This window comes from Sylvia atricapilla, chromosome 3 (genome assembly GCF_009819655.1).
Source record: "Sylvia atricapilla isolate bSylAtr1 chromosome 3, bSylAtr1.pri, whole genome shotgun sequence".
Classification (NCBI taxonomy): Eukaryota; Metazoa; Chordata; class Aves; order Passeriformes; family Sylviidae; genus Sylvia; species Sylvia atricapilla.
Window position 1 is genome coordinate 63,688,040 of NC_089142.1, and position 19,176 is coordinate 63,707,215.

Consider the following 19,176-nt stretch of genomic DNA (forward strand, 5'->3'; position numbering starts at 1 on the left):
GTGTCCTGAAAATCATCTTATCTTCAAGATATGATCTTTATAAGAACTGAGAACTCTTTTTGCTCAAAATAACAATGTGTAAATTTTCTATTACCTCCTTTGACTTAATCTTGAAAATATATCTCTAAAGAAACACACATTTATTTTACTGAAAGTTTAAGGACCCATACCCCAAAATTTTCATCTATAAACCAACATATTTGGGAATTTTGGCAAACTCAACAAGGAAGTTATCTATGTCTTTACAAGCAGGCCCAGACTGATGACAAACCAAGCAAAAGCTTTTACATCTTTTCCATTTTCAGAGCTTATTTAACCAGGCAGATACCCTGGCTCATACTGGGTATGCTCCTGAACTGCTTAAGTGTTCTGTGTGAAGAGGTTAAAGACAGAAGAGGATAAAGGAGGAAACAAAGCGTACAGCTTGAGAAGATCCAGATGGGACTTTCTTTTAGAAATAGATCTCTTCTTGGATTCTGACTCAGAAGAGCAGGGCCCTGCCAAATCACAGAGCTGCCGAGGACTGCCAAGTATCTGAAGAGAAAGGAAACGAAGTAAGTAGAAGATTATTCAAGCATTATTTAAATACAATAAATAAGTCATAACACTATCAAGCCCTGGAGCCCAAGGTAGCACTACTGTAATTTTTCACAGCAAAGGAAAATGGCACAGTGATATTCTACTTATTAAAGTTACCTTTCCTCTTTTCAGAGGCAGAAAAGCAAGTAAAGGAGAATATTCAGCAAGAATCACATTTAAAATGTTCTCCAGTGCTTTACATTTTTGACCGACTTTTTTCATTTGATACTGCACCCAAGACAATTTTTATGCCTATATAAGTATTTTTTTTATTATAGTTTATACCAAAGGAAGCCTCTCTCCTCAGTCACCTAGTTGCAAAATTATGGAGTCATGCAAAGATAGGCAAAGTGATTTCTTCAGATTCAACCTGCTAGGTGGCACTTTGTTAATGCCTACCAGGAAATACAAACAGGCATGTATTAAGCCCAAAGAAGCAGCAGGTATGTCCTGCACAAAACAACATTAGACTAAGCTTCTCCTAAAACTTCAGTTATCATTTTGCTATAGTTTAAAATTAGATAAAGATGAGGACGGGATGACTCCTAGTTTAGACAGGAGCCAAGTGGGTGGCTGTGTGGTGTTAAGAGAGATTTTTCAGAAATAGAACAGCCTAGGTATGCACAAGGTAGAAGAAAAATGCTCTAGAAGATACCACTGTTCCTACAAATTACATAAATTTCCTTGTGTTCCACAACATGAGAAGAAAGGTGCCCATGTGCAATGGAAAAGTCCATGGTTTCAGCTAGGTCTTAAACAAGTCTCCCAGTGCTCCCAGTTCTAGTGCTCTCAGCGGCACTGGACAAGAGGCCAGAATGGACTGGTCTTGAAATGGCTTCTTAAGCTATTGGCAGCTTTCTTGTATCTATTCAAAAAACGCTCCAAGAAACTGATTTCAAAAACCTGGCATGTATTCAAAGCATATCTCCTTCTTAATGCCTGGAAACCATGGTGTGAGGATGTGCCTGGGGAAAGACGCCAAAGAAGTTGCAAACTGGATCGTTATGCTCTGTCTCACCCAAAAGAGCAGTTGTGACTCAGTGATAGGATCTGCTCCATGGAGCACCACAGCATGAGCACTGATGGAGCTGCCACAGAGGCCTGCATTATGGAGACAAACACAGCTATTGCAACTGCATCAAACTATTTGTCAGAGTGGTGCTGATGTACCAGTTGTGCTCAGAAAGAACAATTTCAACATCCCTAGGTGGGAAGGTTTTACATGCATTGGTATGCCCATATCAGCAACACTTACTGTTAAATAAACATTTTGTTTTACATGCCTGGATTTGTACATGTGATTACCCTACCTCCTTCATAATTTTGATGGCTTCTACTCGATGTTGAGGTGGTGGGTAAAGCAATATCCGGTGATACAGAGACTGCAGCACAGGCTTCATGGATTCCACTGACCCCACCAGTCGAACCAGTTCTGCTGCAATATAATAGATGGTCCGTGCAACAGGCCCACTAAGGGCAGGTGCTGTGGAGGAACAACCTGAACCCCGGCCATGATCAGAGATCCCTGAGGAAGGTGAATCGGCCTCAAGGCAGATGCTGCTGTGGGCAGAGGTGATAGTTTTGTCATGGATTGGATTTCCCAGGATTACTATTAGGGCTGGACACAGTTGCTTCCTGAGAAAGAGAAAAGCAGCAGCAGATGGTAACTGGGAAAAAAATACTCTTACAAGAACAGATTGAAAATAGCCCATGGTTAAATGAGATACACACTCTTGTTTTAATGATCAGTCGAACAGCAGTGGTTAGATAGAAAAACAAATTATGCCAGGCTTTTTTCATCTCCCAAGCATCAGCATGCTAGTCCACATGGAAATACCTCTGTGTGCTGTAGAAACACGGTATACTGATTTAGCAAGTTCATGATGCTGCACAGTGCTGTCCCTTTGCAGGATAGCATGCCTGCCTCTTTCACTGGCTGCAGCCTATCACAAGGTATCCACTGCTCAGTTTTCAGTTCACCTTGGGAGCTTTAAAAAAACCTGACTAAACAAGAACTAATCTGTTAACTAGAAGGCTGAACATTCCGTCACTGAGCTGCACATGCATTATTTTAGTAAGCACCCTTAGTTGTGAGTCTGTTTGACTGTCTTTTGAGAACATAATGAAATACCTCTACAATAACTCAAAGTGTGCACTACACTACTCATATGCCACTATACAGTAAATACCCATCCTTCCTTCAACTGTCTTTCTGCATGAGCACTCATGTTAAGTGATTCAACACCAGCAGATCACTCTCCTGTGGAACCAAAGCCAGCTCAGCACTTTGCTCCATTAGTGGCTATTTCAGTATTGCACTCATGCACTTGACATTTTACTTCAGTTTGCAAGACCTTAATTTAAGAAGCCAAGTGCTGCATGACAATGAGTCCCAAATCTGTTTTTGATCCATGTCTCAGAGGTTCAAGCGAGTACCTAGAGCAAGCACCCAATTACAAGTAACAATTCATAAAATACATCCTCATAGGTAACTATGTTTTATTTTCTCAAGGTTTTATGCAGTCCAGAATTTTCATTACTTCTCTTAACAAGATTTCTGAAACAGCTCAGCTTCCCCAAGCCACAGAAAGAAAATCAGCTTTTAATAGGACATAAGATAATGACTTTGAATCTGCTTATTTCATTTATTTCTCCAAACAAGAACATTTCAAAACATAACAATTCACTGCTTAAGAAACATGCCTGCCTCAAAGCAGGCATAATCAGAGATTGCACACCAAGATATGCCCCACACATCTTAGTCCTATCAAAGTGTTTCTGTATCAAACCATGGAGAATGCTGTCAGCACACAAAGATAAATCTTCTCTGTCTGCTCCCTTCTTTATCTTCTTTGGGAACTGACTACAAAGTGCCTGTCAGAGTGAAAGCTGTGTGCATACAGGCACCAGCTCCTTAAACAGTAATGACAGCTACCAGTTTGGATCCCAACCTCACCAGACAGGTAATGCATTAGCGTGTACAAAATGTTCAAAATGATGTTTGCAATTTAAACTGCTTCATATATTCCTAGTGTTTCGGGGGTTTTTTCCCCCACTTAAGCAGGTAGTGAAGCATTCATAGTCATTCCTTGGCAGCAGTGTAGGTTAAGAAGTCCCACCCCAGATGGCTTGCCTTCATGGTACACAGTTACAGGTACAAACACCTGTAGATCTGCAGCATAAACTGGATCATCAAAAGGATGTAAATTGGAAATAAAACAGGAAGTGTTTTCTTTTAACTGAGATAATTTTAGTGACCTCGCTTATAGGATGGCCCCACAGTCTATCACATAAGCATAAACAAAGAGTTGTGTGAATTTCAAAGGCAGAAACTTCTGAAGTGAATCTGCCATGAGAGAGAGAGATCTGCTCTTATGTTAGACCTCCAAGAGGCCTCAGCACCAGGTCCTTGTGCAACACTGCCAAGTGTTACCATTCTGAAGACCCAGTCTTGCAGCCACTGATCTTCCTGAGACATGGGGGAGATATGGGTGCCTCTACATGTTCCATGCTTAGAATTGGACCCAAGTCAAACACCTCAGTTTCAAAAATTACAGGGTAAAAGCACAAGAAACACATTTGTCATTAACAATCACATATATCTTTCCTTAATACAAATCACCTGACAAAGTCAAAAGAAGGGTACAGACTGCAAGGAACTCCATATTAGTTACATTCTTGCTTTATTACTATGACTCAATTATCCACAGGCTATAAAACCCCCACTATTTCAATCAAAAGGAAAGAAGGATTATTTCAGGTGCATTGAGGTGATGGTATCAAACAATTTAAAGGTAGCTATGAACACCAAAGATATCAAGCCTTCCTGGTGAAGTGTATTAAAAAGGAGAATCTCTAGATAAAATAGAAGCACCTTTAAGACTATTTAGCCTCAAACCTTATACAACAGTGCAGGTCATATTAAGCATTTCTGGTCACTAGCACACACTTGATATTAATTTTGCTTATCTTCCTCTATTATTGTATCAGAACATGAAGAATCTCAACAGTACCCGCCCACAACAAGCAGAGCATCTCTGTGTTGAATGCCACGCAGATCCAAACTATTGCAGGAAGCATAAGAGATTTTCTGTTCTGGCTAAATCCATTAGACTTCATTTACAGTGATAATTTACTACTGGGATTTAATGTGGTAGCTGAGCAGGTGATCCTAACCAATTTTTAAGTAGTAGGTTAACAGCAAGCTCTGCTCACACCTGGAGACTTTTTACAGGGTTTTTTTTGCAAGGCTGAGGGCAGCAGGTCCTTTTACATTTACAAACAGAGTATTTTCATTAGTCTTCAGATGTACTCACCATATTAGATCTGTGAATCCTTTATGCTGGTGCATGCTGGGGGAGGAGCTGTTCAGCATGGAGAGGATACACTCCAAGTAAAGAAGCTGAAGTTGACGATTGTCACTGGCAAAGAAAAAATGCCATTCACATCATATTAAAACAAAGACTACTTAATTTTCTAAATTAGTTCACTTGAAAATTATATCATAATTTGCAGCAGGGATTTATTTTGCCTCTTTCTATCCATTTACAATGGTGTGATCACCTGCATCATCCCATTTATTTTGTACTGACCGCATGCAGCGATCTACTACTTTAAAAAAAGCGAAGAAAGAGGAAGAATAAAACCAAATAATTACTCAAATTCAATCCAAAATCTTGGGAAGGAAGCCTTAAACACAGGAAAAGAAGACAACAGAAGATTTTGGATTATTGGGTACTTTCTTCAGGCGATCTGAAGCATGTTTAGGCTACTCTTATCTGGTTTTTTTTTTTGTTTGTTTGTTTGTTTTTTTTCTTTGTGACAGCTACAATGGTCAAAAGTCAATGCCTACAGGCAGAAAGTCATGTGATAACATGGCTACCTTTCAGGGCCTTGCCAGTTACTCTGTTAGAACCATAAACTCAAAGAAAGCCTCATAAGAAAGAATATTAAAAAACCTGTGGACAGCTGGAACTGATAGACTTGTAACATGCACTGTGCCTGTGCCTACTCCTAATGTCAGCTGCAGGATCCAAGAGACAAGCGAGGCTGAGGTCCACCTTTTGAAAGGAGCAAGTGCACAATTTGGTTTTCACCCCTAAGAAACCAGGATTTGATAACTCTCTTTCAGTCAGAGATGAGAGCTGGAGGAATGTACTTTCTGATATATGATTGTAAGTCAAGGAAACTGTAAAGAATGGATTTATCTGAATTGAAATTAAGGAGTGAGAAATATCTGTTTATCTGTCACTGTCTGAGTTCTTTTGTTTGCATATATGAATTTGCATCCAAGTACAATACCCATTTCACATGCCATGCAGGAAATGCTGAATCCTGAGGCTCAAAGCTAGATTTATAACTCTGTGCTATGGAGGGTTGAAAACTACAGGCTTCTTATATATTTTAAAGGTGATAGATTTTTCCTCACAGGAGTCCATGCCTATTTGGAAAGATACATGCATTCCAGGTACAGACACCTTCTTTTCCAACAGCTTTTTTTGCAATGTGTCTTAATGCAGATGATCATCACCTTGCAGTTGACACTTGTATGGGCATACACAGGGCATCCCTGCATTCTTGATTTTATTTTCCCAGATGCTGACACTAATTAAATAATGCTAAGGAAGGCACTCTTCTGTTACCTTGCTGTTATTAGAGACACTCATGGGAAGAAAGTCTGCAGAAGAACTGCACAAAGATGCCTGTGCTATCTTTGCCTCTGGTAGTTTCTGAAAATTGTACAGCATGTAACACACTTATTGTCAATAACGACCACATTTTAAAAGTTAAGATCATGCATTTTCAAGTATGTAGAGTGTACTATATTCCTAAATTGGACAAATTCTTTGATAGTACAAATTACTTCAATGGGATAAATGCTGCCTAAGAAGGACAGATTTATTCATTCTCAATATAGTATCTGTTAGGTCTTTCCACAGCTTTTGTAACTGTTATTCTCTCTAAGATGGTTCTTCCAGCTAGAAAAGAAAACTCCCTGGATTAGTATTTTGCTGCTGTATGGAAGTTATCTACAGATTAGATTTACTGGAAGCTCTTGAAACCTGAACAGTGCACAAAGAAGGCAAATCATCTCCTAACTTCAAGCGAGGATTGAATTTATGCATCATGGACAATACTTTTTCTAGTAAACATTTCATTTAAGCACAGCTTTGCTCCATAATCCCAGAACTACAACAGTAAAATCACATGCATCAGTGAAGCTCTCAATCTCCAGGTAATAAATTGAAATCATAAACTTAAATAACTCACTTTATGACAGCCTGAAGCTTCTCACAGAGCACAGTGAGGACAGAAACAACATCATCGCAAAGAGACTCAGCTGAAGTACCTCCAAAAAGGACAAAGATCAGAGGCATTACACATAAGCAGCTGGATTACGACATCAACTGTGTGGGCTTCCAGAGCTGGTTATAGTTCTAAACAAGGAGCCAGGCTACCAAAATACATAGAGAAGATGCAGTAGGAAAAGTCCTAGATGGGAAAGTGATTGCCACAAAATGCAAAAGCAGCAGTATTAAATCCAGAGAGAGTACTAATTGCTTACATGCATTTACAGAAGGTTAGCTGAAATCAAATTCTGATAATAAAATAAGTATACAATTAAATTAATAAAAAAACCTGGGCCCAGTATTTTTACATGGCAGCCAATTTCTGTATCTCTCCCTACAGTTTCTCTCTCTTACACATTTTCTGATGTCTGACCAAGTTCTGATCTTATAAAAGAATGCTTGTGCTCTTCGAAGACTTTAGACTCCATTCATACAAGTTCTGCTACAAAAATCCTGTGTGAAGGTCAAAGCCAGGGACTACTTTTTCCTACTAGAAGATGTTGAAAGTTAAGACACAATGGGAGTAGAAAAACATTCTCTTGTAAAATAATCACCTGGCAAATAGTCATTATATAAACGTCTTTAGCCTGAAATACAGTAACAATTGTTTTCAGATTCCACATCCTACTCTGTGAACCTGTTTCATTTCAGGAAGTAAAAGCACTTACTAAAACTTTATCCAGATGACCAAAACTCCTTAATTACAGAAGTTAGCACCCTGAAACAATAATTTATTACTATGTTGATTGCAATGTTGCTACCATGATCCAAATGAAGACATCTGGAAATATCAGGAGCTAACAGGCCTGTCTCAGTTCTTACCACAGAGAGCACCAAACTATAGAGAAGTTATGAAATTCTGTGGGTGCAACTCCCATGACATCAAACAACACTGTGATGATAAAAGGAAGGTTAAGAAGGCTGGATTGGAAGGAGTCACTAAAAAAGTATTACAAATACCTTGACTCTTGAATTTCTGCAAGGTGTCAGGGTTTTCAACTATCTGTTGAGGAAAGACAGAGGTGGTGTAATTGGTGCAAGGGGCAGAGGGAATGTTATAGAAGTAATACTTTAACAGCAGAACTTTCTCAAATTCATGTCCTCTATCTGTTTTGGGTATTTTGTTAGAGTTTTTAAGTGAACCTTTTACAAAACATTTTTAAAATTTCCTTAAGATCTGTTTTAACAGTAATTTATATTTAAGGGAATTGTATCTCATTAGGTGAAAGCTTTGTAAGTCCTTAAGGGATTTCCTACACCTAAAACAACTCAGTAATAATTAGGCATGTAAACTGCATTGAAAATAAGTAAGAGAAAAGCATAGTTTAGACTTCACAAACTACTTAGAAACAAAAATCAATTGAGTATTAGAGAGTTTAGAACATTGACAATGTTAATGTTACAGTGCCAACAGAATTAATAGCAGTCAGGAAATGGAAATGACCTCTTACATCCTTTCGTTCAGCTGTCATATAGGGTTCTTCTTATTGTGCATAACAGGGTCAAGCCAAATTCTCTCAGGCATTAATAATAAACTGCCAGGAACTAAATGCAGGTTTTGTATGCATTTACCTACTCCTCAGCTAAGAAAAAAACTAACAAAATTGAACTTGCAGAAGCAAAATGTTTCTGTTTATTTGTTTGTTTGGGTTTTTTTGGTAAATGCTTGGTAAATGCTTTGGTAAAAACAATCTGTACAACTACAGTCCTTAAAATTTCCTAATAAATAGAAACTGACTTTTGCTAATAGTACTTCTTTGACAATATACTATTATACAAAGCAGTACCAAAGAATGTAAGAAGCCAATGTAATTCCACATTTACCCAAAACATTTACAGTGGAAAATGTGCTGGGATGTCATTCAAACAGCTCTCATGAATTTTAATAATGAAATAAATAAAACTATATTTATCTTTTGCTAATAAAGAAAAAAATAATTTCATTAACTTAAAATTATCATATATTAAAAAATAGAAGAAAAACCTTAATTACACATTCCTTAGTTGAGAATCTGTTTTCATTACGTAAATATTTGTCATGCAAAAAGTTTTGGCAGAAGGATTTCAATAAACCTTAGGAAAACAAGCAAACGAAATAAAAGAATGGAAAAGGCTGAGGCAGCCTGATACCAGAACAAAGTCTCTTTTGTTTAATGGAAGGAAAAAAAAAAACCAACAACAATAAACCAGCCAACTAGAGCTGACAATGTGAGAGCTCTGAGGCAGACATAGTCAGAGCCCAAAAAGGCTTTTAAATAGGATTAATTGAGGAAGTGTCAAATAAAAGCCATAAGGCATTCAGAGGAACAAAACAGTATGCAACCATGGACATGGAACCATTTGTTGATGCCAGAAGGCTCACCATGTTCTCTTGCTTTTGTCGTAACTGTAAAGTCAAGTCACTCAACATTTGGCTGAGGGTTGCCCGCACAGCGGTGTTAATGCTCCGCTGGTGACAGCTAGATACATATGTCTCAATGCAAACCTGATGAGGAAACAAGACAGCAGTACAAAGAGATCAACTCCCACTTACCAGGAACACATTTTAGGAGGGTACCAAGGTCTCTTGCATGCAGATAGTCAGCCTTCCTTACTACTTCTTATTGCTCTATTATTGCATTAGAAATTTTTTGGGTTAGAAACCCAAGTAAATAGCATCTATGAGCAGCCTTCAATTCATCAGTCTCACAGCTGCTGGAATGGTAGGGCAAAACTGGCAGTCTTCCTGTCAAACCCAAGTGATTTTGATACTTGTCTCACTTTGTACAGAACTCACTGAATGCTGCTTTGATTGTTATCTCTTTATTGTTACTACCCCTCTGCAAGTCTGTCTGCAATGTAAATACCCTCCAATTCTTCAAGCTTGTTGCTTCTGATGTACAGGTATTTGGACTTGTTTTACGGTAATTATTGTGTACTGTAACACATCTGAAAGCCTTTAAGGCCTTTCTTAACACAGAATATACAATAGCACTTTACCATAAATAACATAAACAACTGCTTTATAATAACTGGCAATCCAGCAGAGGGCTCCTTTTCTCAAAGATCCCATGGGAGCAAAGGTAGCCACAGAAGAACTCTAAGGGATCATCCAGTTCCCAACTCCATGCTCAGCTGCTGGCAGTTTTCTGTCAGTGTGCTGTACCCAGAGTCGTGCTATTCTCCCCCAGGTGACATTGCACAAATGACTGCCAAAGTCTTACGCAGCTAGGATCCTTAACTATTAAGTAGATGAAAGTATTGATGCAGCTGAGCATGTTTGTGACAGAACTGTACAACACAGTCTTCCTGAAGAAGCAATTTTGGTCTTTTGTTCTGTACTAAGCTCTATCATTCACAATGACCACAAGAATCCCTCAAATCCAAACCAGGAAACCAAAAAATGAAAAAAAAAAAAAAAAAAAAAAAAAAAAAAAAAAGTAAATGACTTAAATGACTGTTCACATACTTCTATATTTTTCAGTTTTAGTGGGTTTATTCTGCCATTGTTTAGATACCTAGCAAGAACTGTAAATATAAATTGAACTAGCTGTGAAAAAATTATTAAAAAATATAAAAATGTAGTGTAAAATATAAGGAGTATACATAAATTAATCTGGTGTACAATTTTGAATGAGAAGGATATTATAGGATGTAAAGTCATTTTTATAGTTCCCTAACGAGAATGAGTTTTTAAGAAGGAAAAATTAAAGTGATCTGATTACATAGTCTGATCAATACTGACACAGGCACACAAACAATACTCTTGATTGTTTCTAATTCCTATTGAAATGAAACCAAACTGTCAATAGGTCAGTGATGAAGATATTCTTGTAAGTTGGCTTGGATCAATTCTGCCCATCATTCAGCTACCACTTGAACCCCAGTGGACAAAATAACCCTAAAAGACTGTTAATCACATACAGCCCTTCACAGAGGCCAAACCATTCCAGTGCTGCTGAGATCATACTTCTTGAGCTGTAAGCGTTTTTCTAGAGTACCTGAATTAATTAATGAAATACCATTCTTAGAGGTAGGCTGACTTTCTGGAAAGAGCATGGTTGATATCTCCTTCTCTCCCCTCCCCATGCAAGCTAATAAGCAAATAATAATGTCCACTTGAGTTGCAATCTTACAGAAGGCCTGTGTTCGAAATGGCTGGGCAAGGTACCTTTTGAAAAGCCACTGATGAAGGAGCAGCAGTAAAAATGTGAGAGCTCAGGGCTCCAAAGAGGTGTGCAATGGACATTTTGATCATTTCATGCATTCGGGGACTTCCAGCTCTATGGCATGCAAAACACAACTAAGAGCAAAACACAGAAGGGTTAGCTAATGAAACACAACAGAGTTACACAAAATAAACCTCCAGAAGGCACACTGGGCCAACAAACACACATAAAAACAAGCAGTAGCATCAATTAAATTTTCTTGCAAGTGTCTAGGCAAGCATGGGAAGGTGCACAGGGCAAGATTTAATCTATTTTTAATACTACTAATCTATTTTCAATACTATTAATACTTAGGGCACAAATTATAGCACTCTTCATGTTGGATGCTTCCTTAATTTGAAGCTGATAAGGTTCAGAAAGATTTCTAGCGCCATTCTTTTGTACATGAATTGCAAGCAATTCATCAGGCAATGCTAAATGGCCAGGCTGTAGCTTTGTTTGTCAGAGACAGTCCTCAGGGAGTGCCACCAGTAATGAAGACAGCACCTTTCCAATCCTGCAGTGGCTCTTTTTGTTACAGAGTGCAGGCTATGAAAACTAAAGGACTGACTTGGAAAGAAATGTTAAATAGCATGGGCTATATAACTGGAACAGAAAGCTCCTCTCTGCCACCCTTCCCTTAGAACAAGTTAGAAGGTTAACCAAATGCTGAACTGAGAAATGATTTTCTGTTAATACTGCTTATACATTGGATAATTCAGATACAAAGGCATAGTGATTCCAGCTATGTTAAAGTCTTTACCTTACCTAAAGCCTGGGCAGGAGGAACCTGGGAAAGCATGTATGTGCCTGGTAGGATTTGCTATTTAGAAAGATCTAAGCTATTTAGAAAAACCTGAGGCAGTATTTTCTCAAGATGTGTGGAGAAAATAACTGTACCTCCAAACACTGCAAATAGAGGCAAGCACACTCTGTATTACTGCTTATTCCAATTCAGTGAAGGAAAGGAGTTTTGCTTGCTTTGCTGGCACATCTCATCATGCATTAGAGTCTTGCTCACCATAAAAGAACTATTATTTTCCTAATTTCTATCAGTACACTAGCAAAGCTTTTTAAAAACAAGATCGGCCTTCTGAGAATAAAAGTGAAGTGCAACTACCAAAACCAGCAGAGTTTCATATCAATCTGTGAAAGACAACCGCAAATTTTCAAAATGGTTTTCATGAATAACAACCCTGTTGTTTACAGACAGAACAGAAAATATTATTTCTGATTATTTCTACAGTTATAGCACACAGACCATGATTGACAGACCATTTCCCCCCAGTCTCAGGTTGTGCTCTTAAAGACTGAAAGCTCTGAAGGTTCAGCCATTAAATGCTTTTGCCAGCCAGCACTTTGTTTAATCTCAAGCTCTTTACCTACAGCAAAGAGATGCACTAAGCTGAATTCATCAGCTTTTGCCTCACATGTTAGGAAGTCTGTGAGAAATGTGAGAAAAACTGCACAAAAAATGTAATCATTTCCCCTAAAATGATCTGTAATTTTTTTCGGTGTGCGACACTGAAATAAAGAGGGTTTAGTAGAAATTAAAAAATATTTGCTCGCTTAAAGTAGCAGTTCAATTCATCTCTGCTGCAGCATTTGGAGGGCTTACAAAGACCTCCAAATATAGCCACATCTTATGGTCTCACCTTGCACAAGAGAAACCAAAATCTAAGCTGTGCTAATCTAGAACGATTACTATCTTTTTTTTAAATCCAGCATATATTATATACATCAACTATTTATGTTGTATCCTTGCCTTTTCAAGCTCTTTTTTCTTTTACAAAAAGGAAGCAATTTTCTTTGGTTCCCTGTTATCCCTACAGCTCCTTTCTCAGCCTCCAATAAGATAAGGCAAAGTCAGTTTTATTCTTAAACTCAGAAAATACTGTAACTTCCAGCTAAAGTAAGCTATTTTCACACGGGACTTTTGTTTTTTACAAAACCCCCCACCCCAAATACCAAAAACTGAGAAGGAACATGTCTCTAAATGTCTACAGACACTTGGGAGTGTAGGACATGTAACATTTACATTCCTTCATGGATGCTAGCTCTGCTCATACCATGCTAACAATGTAATTTTATAACAGATTCTGCAGACAGCAGTGTGCATTGCACAGGAGGATTAAGTGTTCCTGTGCATCTTCCTTAACCTGTACAAACAGCCCATGGCTTGCAACACACTGATCTAAAAATATCACCCACCTACAAAGGCTCACTTAATATGCATGCAGGTATGTTTTTCTACAACCAAAGCTCCTTTACAATTTAATTCACACAAAAATCCAATGGAATAAAGGGAGTAGAGTGACTAACAACCAAATTAATCTAGAGGCATTATAAATGTTTTACTTGGATGTGTCCAGAAAGAGATACACACAAGAAACATTCAAGCACTTGTGCTAATGTGGCACACTATGGCTTATACACTTCCCTTGAGGAAACTTCATTAGTGTTAGAGTTGCAGCCAGTAAGAAATCAGCACAGTCCTGTTTTATGAAGAACTCAAGAAAAAAATTTCTATTGCAAAAAGCACAATAAAGTAAATATGAGAAGTAGTAAGTGTGCAATGCTGTAATATACAATTATCAGTCAACTTTCAAAACTGCCTTCCCATGCAAGCCCAAACCTGCCCAACTTACAACTATTTTTTCACATTAGACATAAGGTAATACCAGTCCTAAAGACGGTAGACATGTTTTAGACTGGTTCAGTTTCAGGTTACCTATGAAAGACACACTCTAGGTAGTAGGGAAAGGTTAAGTGACACAAGCTGTGGTATAACAGAGGCACTTACCTCAGCAATCTTCAACACTGAACTCCCATTCAGCTCAAAGGTAGAGGTATATGTTATACAGAGCAAGACCTTGCATCAAAAGAGAGGAAATGAAAAAAATTGTGTGTCAGCCATTATTGACTCTCCTTCCCACCCATGTGCTTCTAGCCACAACTCCTTCCAATTTTGAGAACAGCATCAGAAGCTTCTTAGGACTGTGTGTTAGTGGGATAGAGGAGATCCTCCTGAGAAGCTGCATCTCTTGGACCCAGACGCACTACCCAGTCAATTATTTATTGCTGTCTCCTACATATGACCACCTAAAGGAAGACAATCCAGTGATCAACTCTGGCCTTGGACCCCTATTCATATTTTTAACCACAAGCTTTGCATGATTTATAATCTGTCCTTCCATTCATTTCCATCAATACAACAAAAGAGAAAGGAAAAATGCATACAATGCATGTTATTACTTAAGTGGCACAGATACATAAGTATTATGTGAAAGAAGCCATTAAATACTGCCTGAGGATTTCCTAGAACAGTGTATTTCCAGTAAGTGTATTATAGTCACTTGATAATGAGTAGCTAATAAACAATCCATAAGCCCCAATTCATGGAGGGAGGCTTGTCCTGTCCTGAATTCAGCAGGAGGAATAAGACGCTAAAAGACCAATTCAACATCTTACTTCGAAGAGAAGGGGAGTAAGGATGTGATGTGAACCACTAGGGTAAATGGGTGAGTGAGGCAATGTGGTGCTGTGGCGTGATGCCTTTTGTGCCTGGAGATGTCTTCCCTCTCTCCTGTCTGCCTTTCCAATCTCTCCTGCCTCACAGAAGACAGAATCGCAGCTACTGTTCTCTCTCCTTCAAACCATGAAATTCCTCCAGTACCAGCATTTATGTTTGGCTTGGTCTGAAATAGTATGAGTTTCTTGGGATAAGTGTACCAGCAAATATCAATCACATTGACACTAATGCATTGGTCCCTACAACTTCTCAGCCCCACTCAGAACTACTGTTCTCTGCTTCACAAGGAAGTTTGGGGCATCAGATAAGTCAACACTACTGGTTGTTAGCTAGAAGCAAAGTACAGAAGAGTCTATCCACACACAGGTGAGTGTGACATTTTCCTGAAGGAGAAAGTAAATAATCTGTTTTGCATTTTGAGAGTCATACTGCAAAGTTTCTATATACTGAAATGCACTGCACCTTTACAAATGTTTTTCTTAGATGAAAACCTGTATTTCACTACAGGATGTCACACCTTACTCCAAGGTTGTAGGGTTTTCTGTTTGTTTGCTTGCACTTACGTTTTGTAAATAAAATGCCAATAAGGAGCTTGATCCTGTTCTTACAGAAGATGATTTTACTCCTAAAAGTGTTCCAAGTAAACCATTGTATAATGGCAATTTTACAGTTTTCTGTATATGTTATCTTGACTTGACTTTCAGTCTTTCATAAATAGAAGCTGAATAATGTGGATAAACACTAGAGGTAGTGACAACAAAAAAGGGCACTCTACTCTTACAAATGACAATGATCTTGCACTAGAAAGTTTTTTTTTTTTATATTTAGCATTTATCTTCAGAGCAAAACAAAGTTTCTGAGCCAAATTCCTCCTTCGTGGTTTCTCTGTTTTTCGAAATGGACAAAATAGATTTTCTTATAAGTGTTATACAGCCCACTGCAATATTACAAGGAGAGATGCAAGCTACTGAGCACTTGAACTTGCCAGAGAAAGCAATCTAATTCTAACCACAAACAACTAAGAATGTTATACTTTGTATTTCTGACAGGAACTCCACAAATTTCTCTGCAAATCCATAACATTTACTGGTACATGCACAAGTGCCAGTGAGAAGGAATTGTGGTACTTCTCTTCCTGTCCCCAGAGCAAACTCTATACAACAACAGAAAAATAAACAGTCAATTATAAAAACTCTCAATCTCATTTGGCTAATAAGTACATAAGTTATAAGGCCATTATTTCCATTTGCTGCTCAGGACATATGTGCAAAATTTAAAACTCTGAAGCTAAACAATTTTGTTTAGCACTAACTGGACTCTTAACTACTGGCCAGCCTCAGAGTCAGTTGTGGGGCCTCACTTTCTCAACTATTAATTACCTTGAAATTTTTATTGACATTTCTAAGAGCTGTGAGAGCTCAGCAGCTGGCTAAAAAATTATATTCAGTAGTTAAGGAAAAACTGATTTGTGCCCTCTGGACACTGCTGTGTGAAACACAGGTGTAGAACACAGTTTCTAACCCCAGAGATAGACAAGTGCTACCTCCCACTGACAAATCTCTTCTTATCACACTAAGAACCACGATGGACATCCATGACTAATCCTATTCAGTGGTTTGTGTGTCCTCATTTTCCCTACTTGTAAAATCTTATTTACTTCATGTGATTTTCTGCTCTCTTCTCCCATCTTGGCTTTGTAGGATGTGGCACTAACGCTTTCCACGGATCAAAAACTGGATGCCAATACACTACAATTCATGGAAGGATACACCAGTTCAGGAATTCTTTTAAGCCTTTGCTCTTCAAAATCTCTTTCTTTTTTTTTTTTTTTTTTCTTTTTAATTTCCATCTTTTATAGAACTGAACTGTGAAAAGTTAGTGCATATATATATATTTTTTTTTTTCCTTTCTATAACAAATGCCAAAAACCTGCATGTACCATGTGAATGATAGAAACATCAGAGATAAAGCTCAGTAAGGAAGTGATGATCAAAACTTTGCTATGAAGCAAAAGAGAACTTCAGGAAAAAGACTACTAAGTTTTGACTGCTACTCTTTGTAAAAAATAAGATCTGGGAACCCAGTAGCTGGAGAAAGGGCATATGAGCTGATGCAATCAAATGACAGAAGCACAAGTTACCAGCCAGTATATTCTTGGCTTTACTCCACTGCTACCACTTTCCCTCACAAATCATTTGTAAGTTCTGAAACACTGTCTCTGACCAATACACAAGACTGCTCTCAGCTATGATTTCCATCAGTGCTGCTGCAGGGCTCATTTACAGTCTTGGCAATGATCCAAACACTTAACTTGCATGTTTTCCCATTTATGTGGAACAAACAGGAAGACAGCAGGCTCCTCATTTAAATTACTGGATGAAAAATGGGACTAAAACCAAATAAACAAAAGCAAACTTAATCATTCAGATCCACTGAAAACACTGAGTGTCCAGACAGGATATCCCCATAAACTGTCTAACTACTCATGACACTTAGTCAAACAATCTGCATTTTAAAAAATTTAAGAAAAGAAAGATAGAGGCTTTCTTGTGCAATGATATGTTTTTTGCATCCACTGTTACAGAAAGCAAAAGCAAAACTACAATGCAGTTCCCAATAACTAGAAAACAATTCCAGTAAAAAATAAAATTGAAAATGAGCTTTTACTGATTAGTATGGATTCTAAAACACATTGTTTCTTTTTTTCTTTTTTTAAAGAAGGGACTTATATGACTGTAGAGATAGTTTCAGTCACACAACTTCCAGGATTTTTAAATTGGCTTGCATTATCTTGTAAGTGCCCAATGTTATCACATTTTCATAAATGGTTTATTCATAATGAAAGTATTTATTTTAATTACTGTTGAAGCTCTAACTGTCATGGAACAAGACATATAATTCCTACCCCCTGGAGTCCCAGGGTACAGTCCCAAATGTAGTATAAAAGCAGGCACATGTAGTATAAGAGCAGGCACATGTAGTTTTCACAATAAGTAGAAACAAAACCAAAAACTTTGCCTCTGATGCCCCAATGAAGGTCAATTGAAACAAAATGTACAGGATTTGAAGTGGAATGTAATTAAACTGACATCACGATGTCTGTCCATCCTATGCCACGTGCTCTAGGATGACTCTGCTTGAGCAGGGAGATTGGACCAGATGACCACTGTAGTCCCTTACAAACTTACCTATTCTGTGATTCTGTGTGATTCCATACTTTTAGAGAGACTATTCCAAGCCAGGTTGCATAGGGCTTTGAACAACCTGGTCTAGTGAAAGATGTCCCTGTCCAACAGCAGGGCCACTGGAACTACATAAACTTTAAGGCTCCTTTCAACCCAAACCATTCTGTGCCCTCTTGAAGAAGAAAAAGTGGGAATGTTTTTAGATTGTAAGGCTGCCTAGTATTGCTAGCCAAGTTCCTTTAAGTGTTTAGTACTTATCTGTAGTACAAAATAATTCTCACATTTAAGAGCTCATGGTGGAGGCACGTGAAATAAACACAGTGTGTAGGAAAGCAAGCAGTACCCCCAAGAAAGAGGGAAAAGGTTCAAAACTTTACAATCTACAAAGAAAACAATTTTGCAACCATTTCTAATCCTTTTGCTGGACTTGTAAAAGAAGCCTTTCCTGCCTTACTTTACCTGCAGGCTTGCACACTTGGATGCAATGTGTGTCAGATGATTCTCAAATCCTGCCCCTTGGAGGAAAATCCTGACAGGAAGGACAGCCCTTTATCTCATTCAATAGTTTGACATTTAAAGTCATCCAGTATTTCTGCAAAACAGTTTGGACAGGAGGTGTCCTCCTATTTGTCAGAAAAACTGCTAACCTGCTCAGGTTGCACTCTAAGGCCTTGAAGGAAAACAAAGGCAAGAGAAACAAAGCGCACTAATGAAGTCATGTACACTGTGTCACCATGTGTCACTGTACCAAACAGCAGATTTTAATTATGGAGAGAGAGGAGAGTGTGTCTGCTATGAATTAGTAAACCCATAAATGCTGCTCAGCATTATGAATGCACCAGGGCTTCAGACATAAGGACTGTATCTGGTACAGGAGAACCTCACACATCATCAGTAATGACATGATGAGTGCTCTGAGAAGACAATGGCCATTTAGTTCACTGGATTAAAACAGAACTACTGCTGAACATTATTTATGGTGGTATGAAACCAAGTGAAACATCTGCTTATGCAGTACAGTTGTAGAAGTGAAAGAAATTATTCAAATCTTAATAGATGCTTAACAGTTTTTGTCAACACTCTGACAGGGGCTTTTATCCTTAGAATTTCAACAATTAAAGGCAGGGAAAAGCAAAGAAAAAGGCTGACTAGCAGTACTAGGATGACATTTCCCCCTTCACAGGTTACATCCTATTTAGGTAAACGGCATTACTTTACAAATTATTATATACAAATTATAATATACAAATCTGAGTAAAACAAAAGTGAAAAAGGACAAATACCAAACTGGAAAACATCAACAAAAAGTTTAAATAGTTCTCAAATAAAAATGAAGTTTCACC

General features: G+C 38.0%; 1 protein-coding gene across 1 annotated transcript in view; it reads right to left on the reverse strand.

The window, feature by feature from the left end:
- Nucleotides 1-19,176, reverse strand: part of ARFGEF3 (ARFGEF family member 3) — a 79,209-nt gene that overhangs the window by 34,097 nt on the left and 25,936 nt on the right. The window contains exons 5-12 of the mRNA XM_066315604.1: nt 13,920-13,988; nt 11,080-11,211; nt 9,292-9,414; nt 7,890-7,932; nt 6,850-6,928; nt 4,896-5,000; nt 1,890-2,214; nt 422-534 (exon numbers count right to left, since the gene is read on the reverse strand). Coding sequence (XP_066171701.1) covers nt 422-534; nt 1,890-2,214; nt 4,896-5,000; nt 6,850-6,928; nt 7,890-7,932; nt 9,292-9,414; nt 11,080-11,211; nt 13,920-13,988 — 989 coding nt within the window. The remainder of the gene's footprint in view (nt 1-421; nt 535-1,889; nt 2,215-4,895; nt 5,001-6,849; nt 6,929-7,889; nt 7,933-9,291; nt 9,415-11,079; nt 11,212-13,919; nt 13,989-19,176) is intronic.